Here is a 26,124-nt window from a genome sequence, read left to right as displayed (position 1 = left end):
CTTTCTCAGCAGAAAAACAGACATTAATGTGTATCAATAAATCATAAATATAATGTGACAGCATACCTGATCCTGGGCACTGTGAAATCAGATGGGAGCTTGGAGATCTTCACCATCTGAGGTCTGTTGGGGAACTTCTCAAAGATCCTGAGCCGAAGAGGGAGCTTCTCTTTGGTGTCAGCATTGGCTTCACTTTGCTTGAGCTAACAGAGGGAGGAGGAGAGCCAGTTCAGGCAAAGAGCAACATAGCAAGACAGCATACTGTAAGAGGATAGAGCCAGCCTGGACGACGTGATGAGAATGAAGAAGAGAGGGATTCAAATAAGATACAAAGGGAAAGAAGGACACGGTTCATGTGAGTTTGGGTTGTGGGAAGGTTTGGGATTTTGAGAACTGCAAGTTACCCGCAATATTTAGGAGGAAAAAGCAGGAGACTAACTAACTGGAATGTGGAGGTTTTAATCTCATCTTTGAGAGTGCAGCTTTACGTCTCTGCCTGATGATGGCAGCAACACGCTTACCTACAACACACACAACACAGCGCACAGACATTAAGGATGAGATCCCACTTACTTTTGATAAAAGAAGGGAGAAGGCAACAAAAGAAAAAGAAAGATTACTTTGGAGTGGTGTATGGACCAAAGAAAAGGTAGCGACAGTTGGAATAATGTGCGTGTGTGCAGTATTGAGCACCATGATACAGGCAGGCGAAATAAAAAGATGACAAGGGGAATTAAACCAATTATTTCCATTTAATTACACATGGGGGGAGGCTGATTGAAATTCCCTTGCAGGTATTCTCTGTCTGGAGATAACCCCCTGATGCATTGCAGATTAGGCCTGGAAGTGCACTGCATTCGGAGCGATGGTGAATGGCAGATTATCATTCAGTGAATAGAATTGCTGTGAAATATATTGACTGGGCTTAGTGAATGTTTCTCTGTCAGTCACGACATTTGTTTGTCTGTCTGTCTGTCTAGTGATAAAAGTGTCCCTCCGTTCTTGTTCGTGTGTTTTGGTATTTCCGTCTGCGCTCGTCTGACTGCGAGCGACCGAATGACTGGAGCACCTCTCGTTTACAGAGGGAGAACAACCGGGGGAAGAAGAGACCTGACAAAGCAGGGAATGGAAATGTGTCTATCCACTTTCTTTTTCTAGCAGACTAAAATGTGGGATTGTTGAGTGCCATCCTGCGAAGACAGAATTATGCACACAAGCATTTGCTTGCCTAGGCTTTCTGTCTATATTGTAACTCCCAAGATAGACATAAGGTACAAGAGGAAGAAACACAAGACTAAAATAAGTCAGAGATCAGCAGACAGATGGAAGTGGACAAAAAAAATAAAAATGGTAACACAAAACTCAAGTGATGATTACAAATAAACAAATGGTTTTCACAAAGTGAAAACATCTATGATATGGTTTTAAGCAATAAACGAAGCACATTTTGTATTATATGTGCAGCAGCAGTATTGAACAGTTGAGCTTCTTTCTAGTGCTGCAGTTCTCTTGGTGAAACTTCTAGAAAGTGCTGCAGTCATCTCAAATAGTACCTGTATATTTGGTTGCTGAAGCAAAACACATACACACAAAAAAAAGTTCACAGACAAGGATGCACACATACACACACAGTGCAGAATGAATATGGACCCTACAGTTCCCAAAGGTCCCAATCAATTGGGCCAACTCAGCTCGATGTACAGTTTAACAAAGGTTCTGCAGCCTCATCTGCAGCAGCATCCCAAATACAGCAGGACTTTCTGTACCATGTACAGTATCGTGCTTTGTTGTTCTCGGGGAATTTGTTCTTCTCCAGCAAAGTCAGCATCCATCCATGTTTCTTTATACGAGACTGCCCGAATGTTAAAATCTCAGCTTCAGATTGAGTTCATTGCTTCACTCTCTCACTGATCTCAAATCTTCCCATCCTTTCTGTTTCTCATAAGAGAAGAGCTTCAGGAATAGGATCGGAGTACGACATTAAAAAGAAGTGCTACTAAAAATTTTTTTCAGAAATAAAATGTTCCTCAATTTATGTGTTTATCTATTTATACACTGCATCTGGGGACCCAACAACTTAGGAAATAATAAGCAAATGAATTGAATTAGAATTTATGCTGGGAAAACCAATTGGAGTCCACTGTTCTGCAGACCAGGTTCTTTTGTTTGGGTGAAGTATTTGTCCAGAGACCAATGTAGGAACGGCTTGTCTGCTATAGTGCCTAATGCATAGTTTCCTCCATTATTGACGCTGTGTAAGGCTGTTTCTGTGAAAGGTTTACCTGGTGAGTAGGTGCACCAATAAGCTGCCATAGGTCCCTATTACCTGTACACAAGAATGTGGCAGGCCTTCCGTTTGGTCAATACATTGAATCAGTAAAGCACACATGGTCAAGCAAGAACTCTGAAAGAGAGCGTTTCCAAGAAAAATCTATTCTTTGCTGATTATTGGTTTTACGTGTAACTGTGCCTGTCCTGTATCAAAGTGCACATATGGCAATTTCTGGCAATACGCAGATACATGTCTGTGTATTTATTTTCTTTCTGTCAGTGTACTTCAAGGAACTACATTTTTGGAATAACTAGTGATCACATTAATGTTTGCCAACTTGAAGGAATCACTTGGATCCTTTTCTCAGGTTTGCAAGGTTTTAGCATCTTTCAGCTCTTTGTTTTGGTTTTACATCCCAACATCTTCAGGATTTGGTTAACTCTCATGCCCTCATCAGGAAAAAAAAGATATCCACTGTATACTACCTGGCCAGCAATAAATAATAAAGTCAGTTAACTGGCTAGTGAATATGCTGGAGCATTTAGCAGCTAAAGTACCAAAAGGAGAGTGACTATTGGACTTACTCCACTCACATGAACACAATTATGAACAAATGCTAATGTTATTCTCTATCTGCTATGGTACATGTGTGATTAGAAAACTATTTAATGTAATTAGGTACCTAATTACACATTTAGAAAGTTGTCTTTGACTTTAGAAGGTGATAATACAACTGTATATTAGCACCATATTTACAGCTTGTATTCACTGCCCCGTGTGGCATTAAAAAACAGTTATTAAAATATTTAAGAATAAGTACTGTTTCCAAGTGTATGTGTGTGCATGTGACATGTACATTCCACCTGTATGTCTGTATGCATGTGTGTGTAAGTGAGTTTGTGGCTGCATATCTCTTTTGCGTCGCAGTTAATGGTTGATAAATCAAAACTACTACTTCGCCTGCCACTGATGAGATTTAGTGTATGGTGGTGCAACAGTGGAGCCAAGACTAATGTGTTTTGCCTTGGGACCCATTCAGGTGACCTGCCACCGCTTCCCCCTCCATTCAAGCCAATTTCAGGCTCCGCTGAGCTAGGGAGCTTTCCATCGGGGGATTTCCACAGCTTTCTTGACCATGGCTGAAAGGAAGGAAACTAATGCTGACCATTAGCATTAGACAAAATTCAGTCATAGTGGTAGTTCAGGGAGTGCATGGGGAGAAGATAAAAGTAGTCAGGATCAAAAAGGCCACAGACACAGGGCTGAAGAGCTTGATAGTATATAGACTGAAAACCAGCTGGGAGTACACTCATTTTAAAGGTGAAAAAAAGCTCCTATTTTGCCAGGACAAGAAAGTAAATCCCTGCATAATAATACTGTTTACAATTCCATCCAGTAATACTACTTTAATAGAATATGTAAGGTAACATCCAACATGCACAAGCTGTCATGACAGCTGTTTTCCTCAGCTACAAGTGCAGATCCATGCTGGACCCTTTATCTGTTTAGTAAATACAACCTTAACATTCTTTGTATGTTAACAGAGTAAGCAAACAGAACACTACATCAAAGAGGCAAGGTTTATCAGGGATGTAGTGTACTGCATTTGCCTTGTAAAAGGGCTGTAGAGGTTGGAAAAAGTTAAATATTAACAACCGTATGGCCATTTAACAACTGTTCCTCCAACTGCAAACAACTTGGAAATGACTAGTAGAGTACAACGTTTCAAAAACAAGTCAAAATCTTTTAATTTCTCTCAAGCACTCTTGTCATTTGAGCGTTTTAGAATAAAAATGCAGAAGCATTCGTTATTGACTCAGAGAGGCATGTGTATACAGATGTTCACGATCACTCTGAACTCTCTGATCAGTCCTGTGAGAAAGTGCCTCTGAGACACACAACAAACTTCCGAGAATGAATATTTGTGAGAGCACCCCGTGGAACAATGGGGAAGTGATGAACAGCCGCCTACAAAACTGCTGCCCACACACACACACACACACACACACACACACACACACACACACACACACACACACACACACACACACACACACACACACACACACACACACACACGAACGTGCTCTGAATGCCTGTGGGAACACGTACACACAGCCATCTGCATTTTGCCACTCTGCCACAAGTCCAGCTGTGTATGTCACAGAATGTGTGTATGTGTGATCACAGACTGCACATTTTATTAATACAATGTCCTTCTTGCTGTGTGATCCATCATTCAGCATTTCAGTGTCATGTAATTATAGCTAAAGCAGAAGAAACAACATGCCACGTGTCTCCTCATGAATTAGCGCTCCTTTAACAATTTTATTCACTATCCATGGCAGTATCAGATATTGTATGTGTGTATGTTGAAATTTCATAATGTGTGTGGTCCCTGTAATAACCCATTTGGCTTCCGCAGGTCCTGAAACTCTTCCCCAAAACCCAAGGCCAACTCCAGATGTAACACCCCGGGGAAGGAGAGCCGAGAGCAAGCTAGCAGGGTCACCCTCTCCTCACATTAGCGTGGGTAATGAGCCATGTTGTGGAGCTGCTGTAAAGCCACACAGCTCATAAACCTCTAATAGCTACCCCCGATACCCAAAACAAGCCAAGGAGCCATTATTACCCTTATCTCAAAATACATAAGTGTATTAATTTCAACTGTGTGGTTTTGTGTTCCGGTCTCGAGTTGTTGGGGTATCCTGTTAGCCTCGTTGTTTCCGGTTCACATCATGTAATCACAGCATCCACAGATAGGGACATTTGCATTTGTGTCTCATGCCGCTCTGTTTTCCAATGTTTCCTGCTTCTTCAATGGACAAGATTAATAAAAAAATAAATGAACTAAAAACAATAAAAATACTTTTTTTTTTATGCAAAAAAACAAACAAACATCTGCAAATGCTAATTAAGTATACCAAAGCATTATTTGTCCTAAATGCAAAGAACTGAGATGCACATATCTTCATCCTGTCAGCCCATACCTAAATGCTACCAATTATTTTACCATTTAACTAATGTGAGCAAAAAGAGGTTAAAGAGCTTTAAAACAGCTTCCAAACAGTCCTTGTGTGCCTACATCTTAACCTGCTTTGCCATCCTGTTTTTTTTAGATTTGACTAAAAACATACCAATAACAATCCGAGCAAAATAAATGTGCAACTGCAGCTCAGAGCAAACATGGGAAATTATATATAATTATTTTTAAACTATGATCTACAATTTATTTTTTTCAAAACAATTTCATACATGGGTAAAGACCCTATTTATGTGTGCTACTGTGTGAGTTGATGCTAGTTTGAGAAGATGACAGGGGCATATGGTCTGGAGTGTCTTCCAATAGAAAATTGAAAGTGACATTGGAAAAGATAAGAACACATTGTATTGGGATTCTCCAAGGGGCATGCTCTTTTTTCTCCTCTGTCTTTCTTGCCTTTCTTCTCCTGTGCTAAATCTCCAAATAAGTCCTTGCTCCGTTAAATCACGTAAATGGAGGACAGGCTTTTAGTGTAATTCATAAATAATGACATCCTTGGTGAGGAAGCCACAACACAATCACTCCATAATACATTTCATCAAACTAAATTCTCCAAAATGTGTCTTCAATGTTGAGTATCTTATGAAATAGGCCACAGCAGAGAGCTCAGAGCAGACGAATGTGGATGGTAAAACCATAGACTGTATATAAAAGTGGACATAGCTTACTGAAAAATGATGCTATTACGATTGGATCAAAGGTCAAAGCCAATGTGGAAATGCTTTAAGCTGCAATACTACTGGGGCTGCTCGGGGTTGGTTCCAAAAAAGCTCTCGCTCCATAGACTCCCATTCAACTTCTCTCATGAAATAAAAGGTGAATAAATATTTTTCCCAAGTTCTAATGGTGTCATTCGCTAAAGTCACTCCTTTTGATCAGTGTTCTGGTGGTCAATCTGAAATAAATTCCATAATGTATTCAATATTAAGCCTCAAAAAGCGATATGTTTTTTTTTTTTTTTTTTTTTGGGGGGGGGGGGTCACTGCTGTTTCAAAAATAGCAAGATGGCGACGGCCAAAATCTGAGGACTTACAACGGCAGCTCAGACAAATGGGTGACATCACATCTGTCTGTTGCTTGGTACAAACAAGGTGCTTACACACAAATGTATAGTATATATTAGTGTTGAGAAGAATGAGGCGTTACTGTTAAATAGTATCACTATTGCCACCATGACATTATCAACTGAGGAACAGTGACTACTCATCGTAAACCTCATTTATATCGCAAACATTTCTTCCTGTTCTCTTTCCTCTCCTACGTGATTATCTCTTTCTCCACCTCTATTGCTCTCTCCCTCTCCCTCACCTTCTCATTTTCCCTCTCCTTCTCTTTCTTCTTCTTCCTTTCCCTCTCCCTCTCCCTCTCCCTCTCCCTCTCCCTCTCCTTCTCCCTCTCATTCTCCTTCTCCTGCTTGATCTCTCACAGTCAACACCAGATCATACTTTGTTCATCGGACAAGTGCGGAACAAGACTCGACCGATGAGCACACATTGTCAGTGCCATGACTCTCTCCATACCAACAATGACAAGCCTGACACGCCCGGGACAGCGATCTAATTAACTCAGTGCTACATCACACCCGCAGTCTTTGGTCTGTTCAAGTCCCCGCAGTGTTTCTTTAAGGATGTATATCTGCTGGTGAGCCCTCCCTGGCAACCATGTCTGTGAAACTGTTAATATCTCGGGGATCTGAGGGAGGAGTCGTTCATCATCATTCATCATACCCCAACAGATGCCCACATAGACTTCAAGAGTACAAAGACAGACGCACTTACAAGTGCACATTCACCCATTTGTAAGACCCTGCTATAAATCCTTGAAGAGCACATTTGGGCCTTGCTTGGGATGGCAGCATGGTTAGATGGGAAGAGTTGTGATGTGCAGCAGTCCATTTGATCAATTCTGGAGCTTTTCACTCAACCTTCCACGGTTAGATATTAACTGCAACAATTATCCTCCAGGTTGTGCAGAGGAAATCCTTCCCGAAGGCTATTAAAGGTCTGGCATAAAAATAATAAATGCCAGAGGCTACTGGGTACATACATGAACACGGTGAATACCGTGACAAATTATTGAGAGCGTATTAGGCAAAAAGGCAATTGTATGAGGGTGTCTGGTCTTTTCCGTCTTGGTAAACTGGAGCCTGGCCGATATTGGATTTTTGAGACGTATACAGATACTGATGTTTTTTTCCCCCTAACTCACATGTAACATAATCACATAAATACAGGCTGTGTGCATATGCCGATAACTTTATACTGTGTCTGCAAAAAGAACATATCAGTACAATTATCAGCTCTTCCAATTTATCAGTCAAGCTCTGACTGATAAAACAGGCCTATCACAAAGCCAGTGCCTGTGTATAGTACACAGCGACACCTCTTGTCTTCCCTCATAAAAACCTGGCACACTTTGAAAGAGAGGACGAGGAAATGTCAAAGGACAGAATGAGAGCTCAATATGCCAATGATTCAAATGTCAGTTTGTCTGCATGTGTTAACAGACTGCAGATGGAGGTAAGGTAGCAATGCTTTTGGCTTTTACCGTTCTCTTTAGCCTTTTACTTGCCCCTTTTGAACAATTTCCCAAATGTGTGCCTCATGACTCATCTACCTGGCCTGAGGACCTGTTTGATTTTCAGACATTTCCGCTCTCATACAAACACACGGATATGCAAAAATCGGTGTGTGCGCAAAAACGCACACCCAGATTTGAACACTGCCGGCAATTCATACCACACACAAACACAGATTATCATCATCATCATCGCCTTTAGGGGTAAACACCTTTTCCTGCTGATATCTACCGGGACAGGATAAACATTTCCCCCTTCCCTTGCACCTCCCCCTGGTCCTGCATTGCTCTCGTGGGCAGGAATGATTTGTTGGATGGAGATGGGCCATCAGTCTCTCCCATCTCAAAGCCCACCAACCTGTGACAGCATAGATGAAGGTAGAGCAATATCGGGTTGCGGCAACCTTTCAATAGACAAACTCATGCTTCAAAGCACATTGGCCCATTCTTCCTCTTACTAAAGAAGATGGCACCTTGACATTTTAGATGTGCGTGTAACTGTCTGTGGCTTTATGATCATTGCCAACTAATGTTAGGTTGCTTGCACAAAAGAAAAAGAGTACAAAACAGCAACATCCCCAGCAATTAGCCTTAGAAAAGAAAGAAGGGAAACATAAAGAGAGCGAAAATGTCTCCTTCAGAATAAATCTGGCATTCCATTCCATTAATGGTCTCTTCAGAGATGTTGTCTTCCATTCATGACTGGATTACTGTCATTCCTGGCCTGTTACTTGTAAAAAAAAATGACTGCAAGGCTATAAAACCATTCTGTAGACATGCTTGAACAAAGTGAAAATATGTTCAACTTTGACTGTGTTTGCACTGTGCGAGGGTGGATCCATAAGTTCCGAGACTCTCGCTGTTGGAAAAACAAATCAGCACCCGGGTGACGTAAGTTTTTGTGAGCACCGGTCTGGGTGCGTAAGCACCTTCTCCGTGGACATGAGCAGTTTCAGATGCGTAAAATGTTGACGACGCACCCGGACCACTTCTCACAATTGGGTGCAAATTTTGTCGCTTGATCAAAAATCAAGCGACAAAATTTGTAACACTTACTCATTAGGGTTATACTTTCCTCCTTTGCCGTGCACTTCATGGTGCTGTGCAGTGTTCTTGCGCAACGAGAGCAGTTCTCAGGAGTTATTGATCCACCTGAGTAATGGCAACACACTGAAGATGAATCTATATCAATTTCTAATTTGTTGCTGCTCCACATTATGTTTTAAAATGATATTTAATGACCAGTTCACCACAGATGCTGATGTATCTGGTAGCATATGTGTAAGTGTGTGTGTGTGTGTGTGTGTGTGTGTGTGTAGGGGGGGAGCCATCTACTTCCTCCCTTCACTTCTGTTTTCCTCAGCTGTCTACCATTCTCCTATTCCATGCTTCATTTTATTAAAAATTTCTAGCAAACCTAATTTCATGCAATAAATGCATTATCCTAATCAACACTGATGAGTGGAAAATGCACTGGCATATGCAAGTTTATGTGTGTGTGTGTGTGTGTGTGTGTGTGTGTGTGCATGCACTGTTAAAATATTTCTGCTATTTCTGTGCTCCTGGCTCAACAGTACAAAGGCATAAACCAGTTGTTCATGAGCTGCAGCACTGTTTACTCCCACTCCCCTGATTGGTAGTGATCACTCCTTATGTGTATATATAGTACATGTGTGTTTGTGTGTGTGAACATGTACCTGTGTGTGTGTGTGTGTGTGTGTGTGTGTGTGTGTGTGGGTGGGCGGGGGTTGAATACAAGACACTGATTCAGGACAGTTTAACTGGCAAACATGTTAAAGCCACCAGATATCACGAGGCTGATCTGTGATTGATCACAGTCTAACTACTCACAGAGCCTCTGTGCGCCGTCTGATGTTTTTAAAGCTTTCAATCTCAGATGAAAAACCAAATCAAGACAAATGGTCTGTCGAGGTTGACAGATGCAAGTCATTCCCCTGGACGGCCAGGCCGCAATCAACATACAAACGATGACAGATGTTTTTACCTACGTGCCTTATTGATGATGTCATTATCAAAACGGCAAAATGGGCAGACACAGTAGTCCTTCTGCCTTACACACACGCACACACACGCACGCACGCACGCACACACACACACACACACACGCACGCACACACACACACACACACAACACACACAACACACACATCTGGCCATGACAGCAGTTGAAGAGTGATGTGATGATGCGACCAAAAAGTGCTGCCTGGAAAGTCCATTCATACTGATTTGGTTTATAAATGCTCCACTGAGCACAAATATAAGCAATTCGGGATAAAATTTTTGTGATTGTGAGGGAATATCAGAAGTTAATTTCAGTAAGTTAAAAAAAAGTGCTTACAGTCTTCTAAGACCTGCAGACGTTTTATTCCCAGCTCTGAGTCATGGGGTTATTCACAGAGGCCAAACCGTCTGTTCAGCTGTTGGTCTAAGGTGTGTATTTCCCTATACGTTATGACTCAAAGGTCTTTCCCTGTCTATATTCATCTACTGACACCGCGGGAATATACTCACAGGTGCATTTTAAACAGGATGCTGCTGACTTATTATGCTTGAAAGTAAAATTAACTCCTGAGAAGGGCGAGTCAAAATTTTGGCTGACTTAACAATATTGTTACTTTCTGCAGTGACTGCTTGGAAGTCTGTGCTCCTCCTTCAGGAGAGCTGTGAATTACTGCTTGTGATATGATCGAGCTGTCTTACACCAGCGTGCTATATAACACTGATCAGACCTTTATTATATTGATACTTGAGAGGAGTTTTTAACAAGAGTATGATGGACGTTACCTAGAACATGACATTGGCAGTGAATTATCAACACACGGAGAAAAAAACGTGCAGAACAGTTCACTGCATTTAGCATCGTGTATAATTGATTTGTGAAGGTGAGCCTCACCAAAGCTTGACTGCACATGAGAATTTTCACTCCAGTGTGACACGTACACACAGAATACACTCATAAAGATGCTGCTGGCCCACCTGCAAGCGCACGAGTCCTGTATGTTTGATGTTTTTTTCCACGGGTTGAGGCAAAATACAATGGCGTCTCAGGGGAGTTGACATGTTTGACTGGATTTCCGACTGATATTTCTGACTCATGGAATATGACGGGGGAGCAGAAGGTTAGGTTGAGATACAGTGTCACAAACTACCTTCAAAGTCGTAGAGCTCTTTTCAGTAATTACAAATTCAATGTTCAGTATTCAAGTAAATGCAACTTTAACCTGCTTACTTTGACACATTAGACAATAAATGCCACTAATTACACCAACAACAACGTAATTGTATACACTGTCCCCTTCATTGTAAAGCATCCACCTAAAACAGACATGATATGAAATAATAAATTCAAATAATATACAAGACAAAAATGCTATGATTTGCATAAACTCACTCTTTGAATAGTTTATTCTGCTTCAATTTGTTGTTTCATCATTTCCAATTAATTTGAACACAGCAACTGTCAGTGTGCTCAACCAACTGTGAAGAAGAAAGGATTAAAAATGTCCCTGGGAAGAAAATAAGCACGTTTTTTGTGTCACACTCTCACTCCAATTATTGATTGATATCCATTCCGTAATCACAACACCCACTGTAACAAAAAAATAATTTTTAAGTGATTATTTTCAGGCATTTTTGCCTTTTCTAGAAAGGATGCAGTCAAGGTTCGCCCGGCTAGTGATCGAATCATGACACAGTGTTAACATTTGTGCCTATGTGGTTTGTACCAAAACTACTTGACAATCAAAAAACAAAACCATTTTTGAGGTGAAAAGAAATTCATGTGTACAATTTTATTTTCATGGTCATTTGTTTCTTTTTTTTTTTTTTTTAAAGAGCTCACCATGAACACAAGTCCCATTAATGATAAATAACAAATATTAGGAAGTCAATGAAGTCATTCATCAAACAGCAGGCAAAAATGATTTATCACATATGCTGTAATTGGTTTCTTATCCCTCACGGCCCACATGTGTATTTCTTATAGATAGGTTGGACATGTCATTGCGCTGTTGCCAAATGTTTGCAGAAGGCTTCTCTTGTGGGAGGGTGATTACCATCTACAGTTTATTTATAGTCAGCCCTGTATCCATGATTGAAGCACCTGTAAAATAGGCAATTTTACAGTCACTGCACCTAATCACTCAGCGGTGGGTGGAAAATAACCTGTCCAGGAAAGCTGAGACCTGCCAGCCAGCTATGACGGCACACGGCGCTGCACTTCTGTGAGCATGACGCTGTTCAAGTCTATTAGCTTAGAGCTTAATTAATTTATGTAAAGGTGTTGTGTGAATACAAACTGAAACAGAGACTGCGCAGGTGCCTAAATTCTTAGCATTTCTATGATCATGCAAAAAACAATTTCCCTATAGATATACAGTACATGGGTCTGCAACTGCACTTGATTTGCATTTGACGACACAACTGCTTATTAATGTTCACCCATGGCGCAGTGACTATAGCACCAGGGCCCATGTATTAATGTGTAAGTGGCAGCTTTTTCACACAAGAATTTGCTTCTTTTTTTTTTTTTTCAGTTAATTGGTCACTTACTCAACCATCTAGACTAAAGCTACAGAAAGGTAGAGAAGGAAGAAATTACTGAGAGCATTGTTCACATGCGTGCATATAATTCAACCCTATCAGTCTTCACAGGGTAGCAACAGAAAGTGCTCAGCTTTTAAATAAAATGGAGGAGCAAAAACATGTCGAGCAGCAGACAAACCAGAAAACACATCAGATCATGGGGGGAGAAAATGTCAATTTTTCAATTTTCAAAGTACTGCATTGTACACGTCCTCATTTTGTTCTCTCACTGTTGCTATCCTGGTTAACACATGCAATAAATGAGAGGTTATTACTGGAATACTTACTGACCATTATACCTAAGTAGTATTGCCCCCATTGTACTGTGATTAAGGGCAACTGTGTAAATTGCAAGCATTGTAAGCTTCCAAATTAAAGAAGAATGTATGCACATGGTGTTGTAAGGCTACACAATGAAACATTGCGCGAGTGAATAAGAAAACTGACTGAAGCTGTATGCCTCAAAACGGGTGACAAAACAGCGTTTTACCGAGCTGCTAAGCACAATCAGGCTATGGAAAGAATTTCCTAAGTGATCACCTGGCAACACTTCTCTGTGTGACCAGCACCATGGCTGATTAAATCAGCAGGCTGTATGTATATTAGCACCACCAAAAATACAAGAAACAGGGTAGGTTACCAACAGTTATTTAAATTACAACAAGCTCCCGTTTGAAGAAGGTCAGATATAAAAAATACCAATATAAGCTGAGCACAGCGCAGGATGAAAAGACTCATTGTTCACAGCAGCATATTGAAACAAGTGCTGCCTTCAAATAAAACTCTTGAGGTTATTGTTCCCTTTCAAAACGAATTAATTTATTTGTGGTTTTTGCATTTCAACACTGAGCAGAGAACAACAACAAGCTAATAAAAAAAAAACTTCCATGAGACCAAGTGCAACAGTGCAACTCATAAAATCGGAAAAGTTCCACTTACAAAGTTGTTAATTGCTCACTGACATACAGTAAGGGACTTTGACGTGATAAAACACAGGAACACCAAGGCACAAACCACAAGAACCAAGTAGGGACATAATTCTTTTCATCAACAAAACACAGCGTCTTAGCCTGCCAATGCCGTGTCACCATTTCAGCTGTTTTCAATGTAGTCTGGAAAAGCCATGGAATGAATTAGCTTGAGAGAAAAAAGAATTATGTGTAAGAGATGACTAACAGTCTTCTCCTCTCCAGAATAGAAAAACTGTACGACACACAAAGTGCACACACCACTTGTTGAGCTCAGGCGGTTGGTGAGAGTACATTAAAATTACTGTATCTGATTGAGCTGAAATTGAAATCACACAGTGAAAACTGGGCTTGCAAAATGTAATGCTGCAACCAGATATGCATCAATTCATGGATACAAATACTGACGGTATGCAAATCAATGAACTTCTTGTATTCCCAGATAATGAATGCTCTTATAAATCGGAACTTGAACTTGTTTAGCCTCTACTCAACTTTATATAAGCTTCCTACCTGTTTGAGTTTCTTCAAGTCTTCGTCCAGCTCCAGATTGTCCAAGATAACAGCCACAAAAAGACTGAGCAGAATCTAAAACGCAACAAGAGGAAAGAACATTTGCTGCGTGTGAAGACATTGCAATACGTTAAAGCAGTTATTTTTAAGTACAGAGTCTGCTAAGTATTTGTATTTGTTGCTCGTTCTGTCCTGGAAGACATCCTGTCTGTCTGGAGGGAGGTGTGATTCATCTAGAGACTCTCAGCGCTGTGTGATGGCTCCCCGTATCAGAAGGCCAAACACTGAAATGTCAGCACTTCTTACGCCTGCAAGTCTGATTAACTGTGATTAAATGTGCCACTTGACGGAACAATGAAGGGGCAGGGCAATAATTGAATGCAGTAAGATAGAAATGCATGTCTCCTTTTACCACTTTAGTCCTGGTATTTACTCACCAAAATAATAGAATATGACTGATTAAAATACTGTAGCAAATATACAATGTGCAAAAAGTACAATTCAATAGTCTATTTAACCTATTTGACTTGATACATTTGAGGCAGCACAGTATGTTCCTCACCAGGGTGGCAAACAGATGGTAGAGGATAAAGTAAATAGCTACTACAGGAGCCCACATATGACCCACAGCCACCAGGGTCTGGTCCATGACATCTATCCAACCCTCCTGGGTTAGGATCTGGAACATGGACATGAATGCCTGCAGGGAGGAAAGCACAGGATAAAAGAAGGTGAAAGGCTAAAGGCTAGGCAGGGCAACCAAGTGCACAAGTGGAAGCAGCACAGAGAGGGAAAGAGAGAGACGGAGACAGGGCGGAAATTACACAGAGAGACGGACGAATTTGTCATCAGAAAGGTGCCTTTTCACAAGAGAGCAAATATCACACAGCTGATGCACATATCCCCTTCAGACCATCTTTCTCCAGGTTGCAACTGAGATTTTTTTTTAAACTTATGCAAAGGAGGGGCGAGAGAAAGCGAGGAGGCAGCCATCTTTTTATTTTCTATGTTCTGCTGCCCTCTTATGTACTTAGTGGAGGTCAGATGAAGGTGTAGGGCACAGCCGGCTGCGACATGATGGCCCCTGGAGTCAAGCGGCTTGCCTGCACTTACTTCTTAGCATCTCTCCTCCAGACAGCACCCCTCCCCCACCCACGAAGCCAGCCCCACTCCTCCACCATGCCCCAGTCACTGCAGATAAAGATAGACCCAGCAACAGGTCTGCCCATGGGGAAGACAGCCAAACATCGTTAACTATGATGTGTCTGTGCGTCTGTGTGCATATATATGTGCATGTGTGAAGCAGCAGCAGTACGGAAAAAGAGAGGGAAGGGTAACGCAGCACACAAGTGGCATCTGTTTACGAGCAGCCCTTCACGTCCCGCTGTGCCTAGAATCAGTGAAATGTTGGAGTGGTGAGAAAAGAAAAGAAAAAAAACAGAGGATGGAAAGTCATCGCTAATGAGAGAGAGAGAATTCGTGAGCACTTAGAAATCAAAGCAGATGCCATATCTGTCGGCCCATTGGCATCTGAAGGCCTCCTCATTGCTTGTCAGAGATGTCGTTTCGGAACCTCTACAAATTTTAAAATTTGGATTTGGTGAATTACATATACCTGAATCTTTCAATTGAAATTACATTTATTGTTCCCCGAAGAATGAACAACTTAATCATGAAGGCAATTTATTTACTAAAACTTTATAAAGTTTGATTTTTTTTTTAAATATATATATATATATATATATATATATATATATATGCTTTTAAAAGTATAAATATTGCCCTCTCTGTGACAGGGTGGGTGTGAAAGGTTGCTTACCCTGGGGAAGGTAGTGAAACGGTCCAGCTCCTCCACGAAGCAAAACATTTGCAAGCTGATGGCTGACATGACGATCAGAAGGCTGGCTGTGAACACCACCAGGCTGCCGAGTTTTTTCCCTGGACCAAATATTTTATAGACAAAGTCTTCTAGAGCCGGAGAAATCTTAATCAAGCGCACCACACGTAGCACCTGAGGGAAAAGAAAAACATACGTCACGAGTGGTCTCTGTTTGTGTGGCAGTTCAAACTTTAGTCTTTAAGAACAGTAGTGCCCGAAGGAAGAGAGCGGTGGTATTTTAAAGATAGTTTAAAATAAATAAAAGCAAACATCGAAGCACATTGATTACATGTTGATTTCAAAAGAGGGAGCATTGATCTTGATCCAGAGGTAGCTGTGGTGAGACTGTGCTCTGTTAACAGACTTGCTTGTGGTGACAACCCCCAAAAGGTAATGTATCTTGGTCAGGATTTGATCAGAGATCCAAAGAGTAGGTATTGATCGAGCTCCTCTCTGATGCCTCCGGCCAAAGATTTTTCTTCAGAATCCTACACTAAGCCAAATGAATGGCTATTTCCCATTCCCTGGATATAAAGCAAAATAAAGACAAACACAGGGTACTGGCCTCCAGAACAAACATTTACATCATCTGCAGGCAGATGGGACAGACAGATACTACTTTCTACTCCTGACAGACCACGATGACCACTCTACATTTTATAACTGATGCACACTTTTAGACTAAGGACCAATCGTAGTAGGTGAAGTCGACAGAGGTTATGAGGCTATTAACAGCAAAACTACTTATTTATTCTTCTCCCCCACCCTGCAGCCAACAAAGCACTGGGGAAGTGATATAGATGCTATTGATAGAATATGAGGATCAAAAAGTTCAGAGACTGCTTCTGTTACGCACAAATGAAGCACAGCAAACTAATAGACATGGAGCAGAGGGGAAAAAAATTATTTGAAGTATTTAGAGTTATCTTTGCTTGAACAGCATCAGCACCCGTGTTACACATATTTTTGTGACCACTTATTCGTGCGCATTAGCGATTTCAGCATTGACCTGGAACTTGAGCAGAGAGCATCAATTTGATCTCACACTTGGGAAATTGGCAAAGACCTTTGAAATGCTTCAGAAAGCCTACATCAATGAAGCAATGAGGTGTTCTGAGTGGTATTCGTGTTTCAAGAGGGATAAAACGTCAATGTTCAAAAGACCTGAGCTCAATGGCACTTGGGTTCTCCAACAAGTTGAAAATGCGCTGCGAGCAAGACATTTGTTACTTTCACCCCCGTAATCACCAGATTTGGCTCCCTGCAAATGATTTTTGTTCCACAAAATAAAGTTCAAGCTGAAGGGTTGCTGTTTCGATACTGTGGAGGAGAACCAGCGCGAATCACAGATGGTGCTTGATGTGCTTACTGAATGGAGCGCTGGGAGAACTGTATCACTGCACAAAGAGACTTCTTCTCAAGGGGATGGTGGCCAGATTCAGGTTTTGGTTTTCGGTCTGACCCATGGACCAGTATTAAAAAACAATCTCAGAAATGTCCAATCTCCGTTTGAATAATATCAACAATTAGTTTCCTGTTTGGGAGACTGCAGTGATTTCATTAGATGCATAGACAGCCGCTCAAAATCAATTCTGAACACAATATTTTCTTTCTGAGGATCTGATACTACCAATGAAAATGCATCATTGTTTCCAAACAATGAAAAAACATCTACTTTTTAATTTGCATCTCCTTGTCTGCATGTCTGCAATCCAGAAAATAAATGTGGCCGTTTCAACAGAGAAACACATCTCGCTTCTTAAAATGCAAAAAACCATCTTGAATGTGTGAAACAAATTACCTTTACCAGAGTTAATCCCAACCAGTGTTCAGGCTGGATGACAAAATGTTGTTGGCTGAATAAAACCTTGTATTTGTTCCCCAAAGTCCATTGCAAGTCTGATAACAATGATTAACTAGAAATGACACTCAGAGAATGGGTTTCCAGCTGTGTTGTATGTGTTTGTTTCTGGCTTCCGCCTCTTGCAATACAAAGCAATGCTTAACATAAAATTGAATTGCGCATTGTGTCAAATTGTCGCTATCACAGATATCCAGTCCACCATTTTAAATCCATGTTGACCAAATACCAAAAATGGAATTGGATCAGTACATCCCTACTACAAATGTACAATGGCCTCCCCTTTCTTGTGAATTAATTGTCTGAACTGTTAAATCGTGCTGCTACTGGCGCCATTGCAATTCTGCACACACAAAGAGGAAGTGTCAAGGTGGGTTCCACTGGCTGATTAAAAATCATTCAGTCAAGTGTATACGTGTGTGTCAAAGCTTCAAGTAGCGCTCTAAAGCATGTGACATTTTGTACAGATTGAAACAAAATAAGACTAACCTTTGGCAGTGAAATGCCCCTTGGTTGGCTACAACTAAATAGACAAAGACAAAGATTGCTTTGCCTAGTTCCTTCTCCTATGGCAAGGGCACAAATCCGATTGCAGCACAGAGCCTTAAGGTTAATCACTTGTGATTAAATGTCACCTGCTTAAACTGAGACCTACTTGGGAAATGATGAGCAGGGAGAGCGACTGAGAAATGTTTTCCACTGAGTGAAATACAAGTAAGGTATTTAACTCCCAGGTGCTTTGAAAAACTGCTCATTAGCCAAAAGTAGAGGACTGATTGCATTAGTAGAAACTTTACAACTGTGTGAGCAGGGCATTGCTGCAACTCAAATTCGACTGACATTACTTGCAGTACTATCTGTGCACAAGCCTTCTCTCTGCCTGTATTTGTTGTGCGCAAACAGTGTGCAACTCCATGACGTGCACGGACCGCTGCTCGCAACAGCATGTGTAACTCAGGTGCTGATTTTGATCAAACGTTGAAACTTGGAGTAATAATCACAAAGGTTATAACTTCTCTGTGCTCCGTGCACATTACGGTGCTTTGAACTTTTTGATTCCCCTTATCCACTTCAGTTGCCCCTTTTCACAACATCCCTATTTGCTTATTGTGAGTGAAAGAAAGATCTAGATGGCAAATACGGCAAGTAGACCACCGCTCAGTCCTCAGGTGTAATTGACAGGAAATATTAGCTTTTTTATTCACATTTACAATATTAGTTATGAAAATAGCTATTCAAGTTAATTTCCTATAACCCTCCATAGCTCATGAAGGCAACACTGTTCAGCAACCAACACTAATGTCTTAGGATAACAGAGCCTCTCAAAAGCCCATGAATGCACCGTAGTAGTACAGAAAAGCATAAACCTTTTAAAACAGCATTGCGATGCACATATAAGGTATTGCAACTTCAAAAAAGCAAAAGATATAGTCCTTCTCACTGGAATTGATTACTTGGCTAAAGCAAGGTTCAAGTTGCTCCTAGTTAGCTGTATATGTCCTAAAATAACTGCTTGGAAGTGAGAAAATCCAACTTAATGAAAAAACTAAATATCGTGTGTTTTGGAAAAGGTTTTGCAGTAACAAGTCAAAACATTCAAAATGATCAAAGTCAGATGTAATTTTCATGGTATTACAGCTACAGTGAACATCTTTATACATGTCCAGGTTTTAAATGTCAAGCCTTGTACATGTGTGGATGGCAGCTACTGAAAGAGTCAAACAGGATCAGGGCGGCTTGTATGGTCATGGCTCATTAAAAAAAACCCATTGGGAAGCTCCTTCCGATCAGATCTTCCTCAGAGCTTTTCATCTGCTACATTAAACTAAGTACAGTGAGGTCACCGGGTTCGAATTTGGTACAGAGTCTAATACTAAGGGCTGTGTTAGTGCAACAAGGCACAGTTGCCAAATGGATGGTAATATACACCGTTGATTTATACGCCTGGCCTGAAACCTGGAAAACATTTCGGATGATGTAAGCTCACACCAAAGCAAATGCTTAGGCAATCACAGAATTTATAAACAAAATTATAGTGGACTAGCACCACTACACACACCTCTAGTGAAGCAAAATGCATCACACGTTATTAGTTCCACCCAAAGACTAATCAGGACCTTTCCAACTATTTATTTCTTATGCAAGAGTCATGATTTGCACGCTCAGGGTCAGATTTATATTAAAGTTTGATAAATAAAACCACTAGAATTCAACCATCATGACTGATGGTGGGTGATCTATTATTGACTGATGAGCAGGAAAATGGAATTCTTAATGGTATTGTTCCGATGCAATGCAATTTTTGCCAGTAATTGCATCAGATAATGCGCAGCATGGCTGCAGACTTGGAGCACGACTCAAAACCCAGTTGTAAATGGTAATTTTGGCCTCTCTGCTTTTCACTCCTCTGCTCTGTGTCAGTGACTGTTTGCAGGATAGCGGGGCTGAGCTCCTTGCACACACAGAGGGGACTGAGCGTGACTTTGGGTTACGTCTTACTCGTGTCGAAGACGACCGTGCTCGTTAACCGTAGGTACAACAAAACGGGCTGGTAAGAGAGACAACACGAACAACAATAGAAACTTGCAGGAGTACAGCTGGCAGATATACAGTGCTGGTTATGCGAAGGTCAAGGTGAATGAGCCTGAAAAATGAGTAGAAATGAAACAGTCGAACCAAATTCTATGTATCTTAAACGTAGTTGAATTCTAGCAAATGCTGAGGCTGAGACCCACCAGCCACCTGAGGCTAGGAGTTGTTTTTTTGGTTTGTTTGTTTTTTAGTTTACCTCATCTGTGATTTCTGACACACATCAGACCCACAGCTCTGGAAGAGATCCCCCCCCCCCTGCCCCACACAGCTCATTTATCTGCCAGACTGACCCTCTCGAACCTGCTGGCTTGATTAAATAATACCAGCATGGTGACTTGTCAGCTATCGGTGATCGGCCAAGCCCTAAAACAAGTTTACAATAAATGAATGCATTAATTATATAAAATATTATTGTATCAAAAAAATCAATTTTTCAAACTAATAGATATATATTCCTTATTCTTTTCCCATTTTTGCATTGGCATGTTGCTTATCGAATTGAATTTGGCCACGACATCAGCTTGAAATTCTATATTGGTGTATAACTACTGAAAAATGCAACAGTTTAACTCACAATCAGTGTTGAACATTTGTGGTGAAACTACATTTAAGCATTTTTAATAAACAGGGGAGAGATTTAACACAAAAAAGTAGTGTGTTTGATTTGTACTCATTAATGCATGATAACAGGCAAGAAATGTCACAAAATGAGTCACAGCCTCTGTTCCTCAAGTGTGGATGATTCAGTTTCACATTCAGCATGGGTTTTATATATAGTATGTTCATTTGTGCAAGTTCATACTTGCTTAGTATATCCATACCTGAAAATATGTGAACTGGGAGTGGTAGAGGTCGGGGTAGATGTGCAGCGTGGTGCCCACCACCAGCAGAGATTCAAACTTGTGCAAAGAGGAGCTGATGTAGCCAGTGAAGCCGAGACACCAGATCTTTATAAGAGCTTCAAGGTCAAACAACACGGTAAACGCAACCTGGAACGAGGAAGAAAATAAAATCGATGTTAGAATTTGCTTTCATCTGTAGCGTATAGAAGTCTGTGGATTACATTAACAATATATTTATGTTTACAGATACATATAATAATTACAATACAATAATTTTTTCTTCTTTTATCTTTTACTGTTCTACATTTGACATCTACTGCAAATTTTCTAATTATGATTTACCACATCAAAATATGATGATGTCCTTATAAAATAGCGTGCATAATCAGAAATGACACTTCCCAGTAATATATAAAGAAGCTTCAAATGCACCAGCTACAACATAACATTTTTGCTTACATGTTAATGAATAAATAATAACCCAATGATATATTTAATAATATAACATTTTACTTTTATTTTACTTGATAATCATAAATTAGGGTTTTAATAGATAATGCAATATTTTTCTGTAAAGTATTTAATATTTTTTGTCACTCTACTGTACTCCACCAAAAAAGTAAATTTACTAGTAACATGGTACTGTGTATCTTGGTTTGGAGTTCACATTTTTTCAACAGAAGGCATGTGTTAGAAACAGGGAGCATGCGGTTTGACATGTTATAGTCAGAGATTTCTCAACATAAGACCAATGTTTCTTAGTTACCTTGTGAGAAATGGAGGTTTTGTGCTTTGGAGCTTAACTCCTAAAAGACACCTCAGGCTCTGTGTTTCTGATTTTGCCTTTTCTGCTTAAAATGTGTCTCTTTTACTCCCCCATCTTAATCTAAGTGCAACAGCAGATCACTGGATACTTCTTCTGCCACTGTCATCAGGAGGGGAAATACTATAAGAAGGGGAGACTAAAATTGGCTCCCCACCAGGAAAATGTGCATTTCTCCATTTAACTCTAAACTCAGCATCTCCATTTTCTATTTTCTCTTCACAGCTTCCACACAGGTTGGAACCAATCTGCAGATCGATGTCTGAATGATACGGGTGGAGGCAGTGAGAAGAGGTAATATTATGTGTTTTTTTTCTCCCCCTTTTCTTATCTCCTCCATTCAGCTGTGAGTGTGAGAGAGAGTAAGGGATGGTAGAAGTCAGCACACACCGCATCGTCTTTGTTGGTGCGTTACCACCTGCATACAGATGACATCAAACCAACCTATACGACACATACTGTGTAACGTGTGTATATTCTAAAAAAAACAATCAATTACTAAATACAGAAAATTATCGTACCTATCGTTGCAAAAAACATACATAGTTTATGAACATGTGTCATAAACTAGGACACATCAAATCTGGAGTTGCAGTATATATCATATGAGCAGACATTAATATTAAATCAATAAAAAAATTCCAATTAATAGAGGACATTCCCAAGTAGGACCTCTACTAAAAGAGAAAAATCTTTCTAAAAAGCTTTCTAATTCTGTTAATCAAGAACATGATCTCATGCTATTTTTGTATCAAACGGTAATGCACATAAGAAAATACTTTAAAAAGAGGCTTTGGTCAAATGGTTTGGATTAAAATCAATTAATATTACAAAAAAAAAAAGAAAAAAGGAATTGAGGGTTTGGAGAGGATCTTCAGAATTGGAGGAGAAAAATCATTAAAAAAAAAAAAATATATATATCTCACCTCTGCCAGGTAAAACTCATCATAATGTCTGCGGTAGTTCTCGCCTTTATAATAGTTACTAGCAGCAACGATGACGTCCACAGCGACCATGCTCAGGATGAACATGTGGAACACAGAGGACCGCATCAATTGCTGTGAAACAGAGAAGAGTTCAGTTGCAATCAATGTAAATTGCACACAACGGGCAAAGAGACAAAGAGAGATCATTTTTATTTGTCTCCCAAAGGTACAAATTAAAGCTTGGGTTGGCTTTGAGGCATCAATACCATGACAAGAAATTACAGTATTATGGTGAAACACGTCACTGTTCTGAAACAACCAGAGATTACGTTAAATAACACAACGCTTTCCAGTCTGACTAAAAACTCTGACTCACACGGACAACAGTCATGGTGACTATATTATGCATGAATAAAACTAGGGCCCTAACAATATCAGGTTTTTGATACTGATATTGATATGTCAGTTGATATTCATCAAACATTTATTCAGCATATACAGTATATGAACACAAATGATCGTTCAAATGTGGTTATCAAACACTTTTGACACTTGTGACAACAATGGTGGCAGAACATCAGGAAACTGAAATAGTACATTTTAATAACTGTAAACAATTATTAAAAAATAATAGCTAAAAAGGACCACAAATAAAACAATTTCAGATGTATCCCAAATATCTTTTTCTGTTATGTTTTGTAAAAACTGATTATTTCATGTTAATTTAGCATTTATTAAGTTAGCATTTGATAGGTTAACCAGAGCTAGTTACTCGACGTCTCTACTAGTCTGGGGAACGTCTTCAGTTACTACTACTTCTACCGCTACTCTTGCTGTAGCTGCTGGCACGGTCACCAGCATGAGTATGTTTTAACTCTTTTACTTTTATCGGCTAAGTTTTTCATCGTGTTTTCTCTCAATGTTGCTAACCACAACATGTCCCTGATTTTAACATCACATACTTACTTTATTTATCTAGCTGGCAATGGAAGCTAAAAAGAATACACACGAAAGCTGTTGAACTGTATAGTTTGAACACACTTTGTTGTAGAATATGCATTAAAATGTCAGTTTAATTATATCGAGTACGTTGCACATGGTTTTCATTCATACATCCACATTTACTGTCACAATGAAGGTTTCACAGAACACAGACAAGAGCATGGATGGTGGACATTATACAAAGTCCATGATGGATATTATACAAAAGTTTGCACGGAAAAGCATAGGCACGGGTCCTTTTATTGACAGTGCCAAACAGTGGCAGTACTGTAAAATATAGACATAGAAACAGATAAAGAGTGCCAGCAGCTAAACTGCAATGAAAATGCAATCAGGAACCTTTTGTCAGTTACAACGAGAAACATCCTACCAGGCAGCAGAATCAGTGTGTATTCACACAGCTAAACACAAGAAGGGAAAGGGGCACAAAAAAATGTATGCTATTTCCTGTGGGAATAGCAGTGGCACTGACCGCCTCCAACAACATCACACGATGGAAACAATCATGACCATAAACAAATGTGAAGAATCTGACTCATAACACGTACTGAGATAAAGCTCGCACTCCTTTATCAGACCAACGGGTTAACTAGGCATTCTTTTGGAGACAATGTGACAGATGTGATCGCAGCCTTGAACCGCACATATATGGCAGAAGGAACAGCTTGTGAGTGGGTAGAATCACTTACCCTAAAAAAAGACTTGCATGTGAGTTTGGCAAAAGGAAAGATCGCAAAAAAAAAAAAGTGAAAAATGTGAGGAAGACTTTAAGACAGATGAAGAGCGTTTGCAGCATTGCTGGAAAGATCAAATTCGCCCCAGGAAAACGGGACCACTGCCATCCACCCTCCTACACACTAACACACTTACAGTGGAAACTCTTTTAAAGTCTAGAAAGCCTGAACTGCAAGCGGGTGTAGTGCTTTGAGAACAAGTGATGATGGTGGAAGTAGAAGATTCAATTATCCAACTGAACTTCAAACTTGTGGGTAAATTACATGATGTATTCCTGGCTATTTCAGGTGACTGAAAAAAAATGTAAATAGTAAAAAAAAAAAAAGAACATCACACTATATGAGAGACAGGTCTCACCAGAAAAATGACATGGATTTGATTTTGATTTGATACACTTTATTAATCCCCGAGGGGAAATTTCTTCACTACAGCAGGGGGGCTCTCAGGGGGGAGATGCTGCAGCAGGCTGCCACTAGCACGGCGCCAGGTAACCTGACGTGCATGTTTTTGGATGTTGGGAGGAAGCCGGAGAACCCGAGAGAACCCACGCAAGCACAGGGAGAACATGCAAACTCCGCACAGAAAGGCCCAGGACCGGATTTGAACCCGGAACCTTTTTGCTGTGAGGTGACAGTGCTAACCACTGCACTACCGTGCCGGATCTCTCTGCCAGGAGCAATAGTGGAAGTAACATGTTTGTTATAGCACTAAAATATCATTGAATGGAGGTCAGGGGGAATGTTTGGGTCAATAAAGTGTGTGACTATGACGTGGCAGATCATTGTTGGCATCCCATCTCCGTTCTGTTAACATTGGTTTATGTTTAATGCTGACTACAGTCTTTCTCTAACCTTAACCAAGTAGGTTTAGATGCTGATAAACTATTTCTGGCCACATGTGAAAACACCATTGTGGGTTGTTTACTATTCAGGTTGGAAAACCTTTTGGTTGTGCGTAGCGCTTCGAGAAGACGCTCCAGCACTCAATCCAATTGAGGAAATAAAATGTTCACAGTTCTCTTGATCTGGTTGAAATTCATTTCAATTTTTTAAGTGCTCGAAGATCTAATCATCTCTAAAGCGAATGTCATGGAAGAAAGAAAATAAAAGTTTGAAAAGTTAGTTTGATGCACGATGACAACTTGAAGCCTTGTTTTTACAACCTCTATAAACGTCTCTCTGTGCGACAGCCTGCAGTGCAGGCCAAAAAAATTACCAAATCTATGTCACGTGACAGTTGGTCTCAGCCCAGTCATCCAAGGCTTCACAGTTGCGCGGAGCGCAGTATTTATTTTTTATAATTCTTTTTTTTGAGAATGTGGATCACCCATGGTTTGTTTTTGTCCAAATTTTAAATGAGACATGTATAATATAGTAATTAAGATGAAATATCATTTTTCCTGACGGAAGCGTTGCGTGCACATGATTAGTTCAAGTTTTACAGTTTGTGGCTGTGATAAATGGTGTAATGTAGAAAATCTTTTAAG

General features: G+C 40.2%; 1 protein-coding gene across 9 annotated transcripts in view; it reads right to left on the bottom strand.

The window, feature by feature from the left end:
- The window catches only part of nalcn (sodium leak channel, non-selective), a 70,357-nt gene that overhangs the window by 17,801 nt on the left and 26,432 nt on the right, over positions 1-26,124 (bottom strand). For all 9 annotated transcript variants that reach the window (XM_069706943.1, XM_069706945.1, XM_069706936.1 and 6 more), the window contains 6 exons: positions 22,902-23,033; positions 21,132-21,299; positions 15,798-15,989; positions 14,541-14,678; positions 13,979-14,053; positions 67-203 (listed from right to left, as the gene is read on the bottom strand). In XM_069706943.1, coding sequence (XP_069563044.1) covers positions 67-203; positions 13,979-14,053; positions 14,541-14,678; positions 15,798-15,989; positions 21,132-21,299; positions 22,902-23,033 — 842 coding nt within the window. The remainder of the gene's footprint in view (positions 1-66; positions 204-13,978; positions 14,054-14,540; positions 14,679-15,797; positions 15,990-21,131; positions 21,300-22,901; positions 23,034-26,124) is intronic.

Source organism: Brachyistius frenatus, unplaced genomic scaffold (assembly GCF_029030835.1).
Source record: "Brachyistius frenatus isolate BFR_SWC_R1_liver_20210118 unplaced genomic scaffold, ASM2903083v1 Contig_66, whole genome shotgun sequence".
Taxonomy (NCBI): Eukaryota; Metazoa; Chordata; class Actinopteri; family Embiotocidae; genus Brachyistius; species Brachyistius frenatus.
Note: the sequence above shows the minus strand (reverse complement) of the source record. Positions and strands in the feature narration are given on the sequence as shown.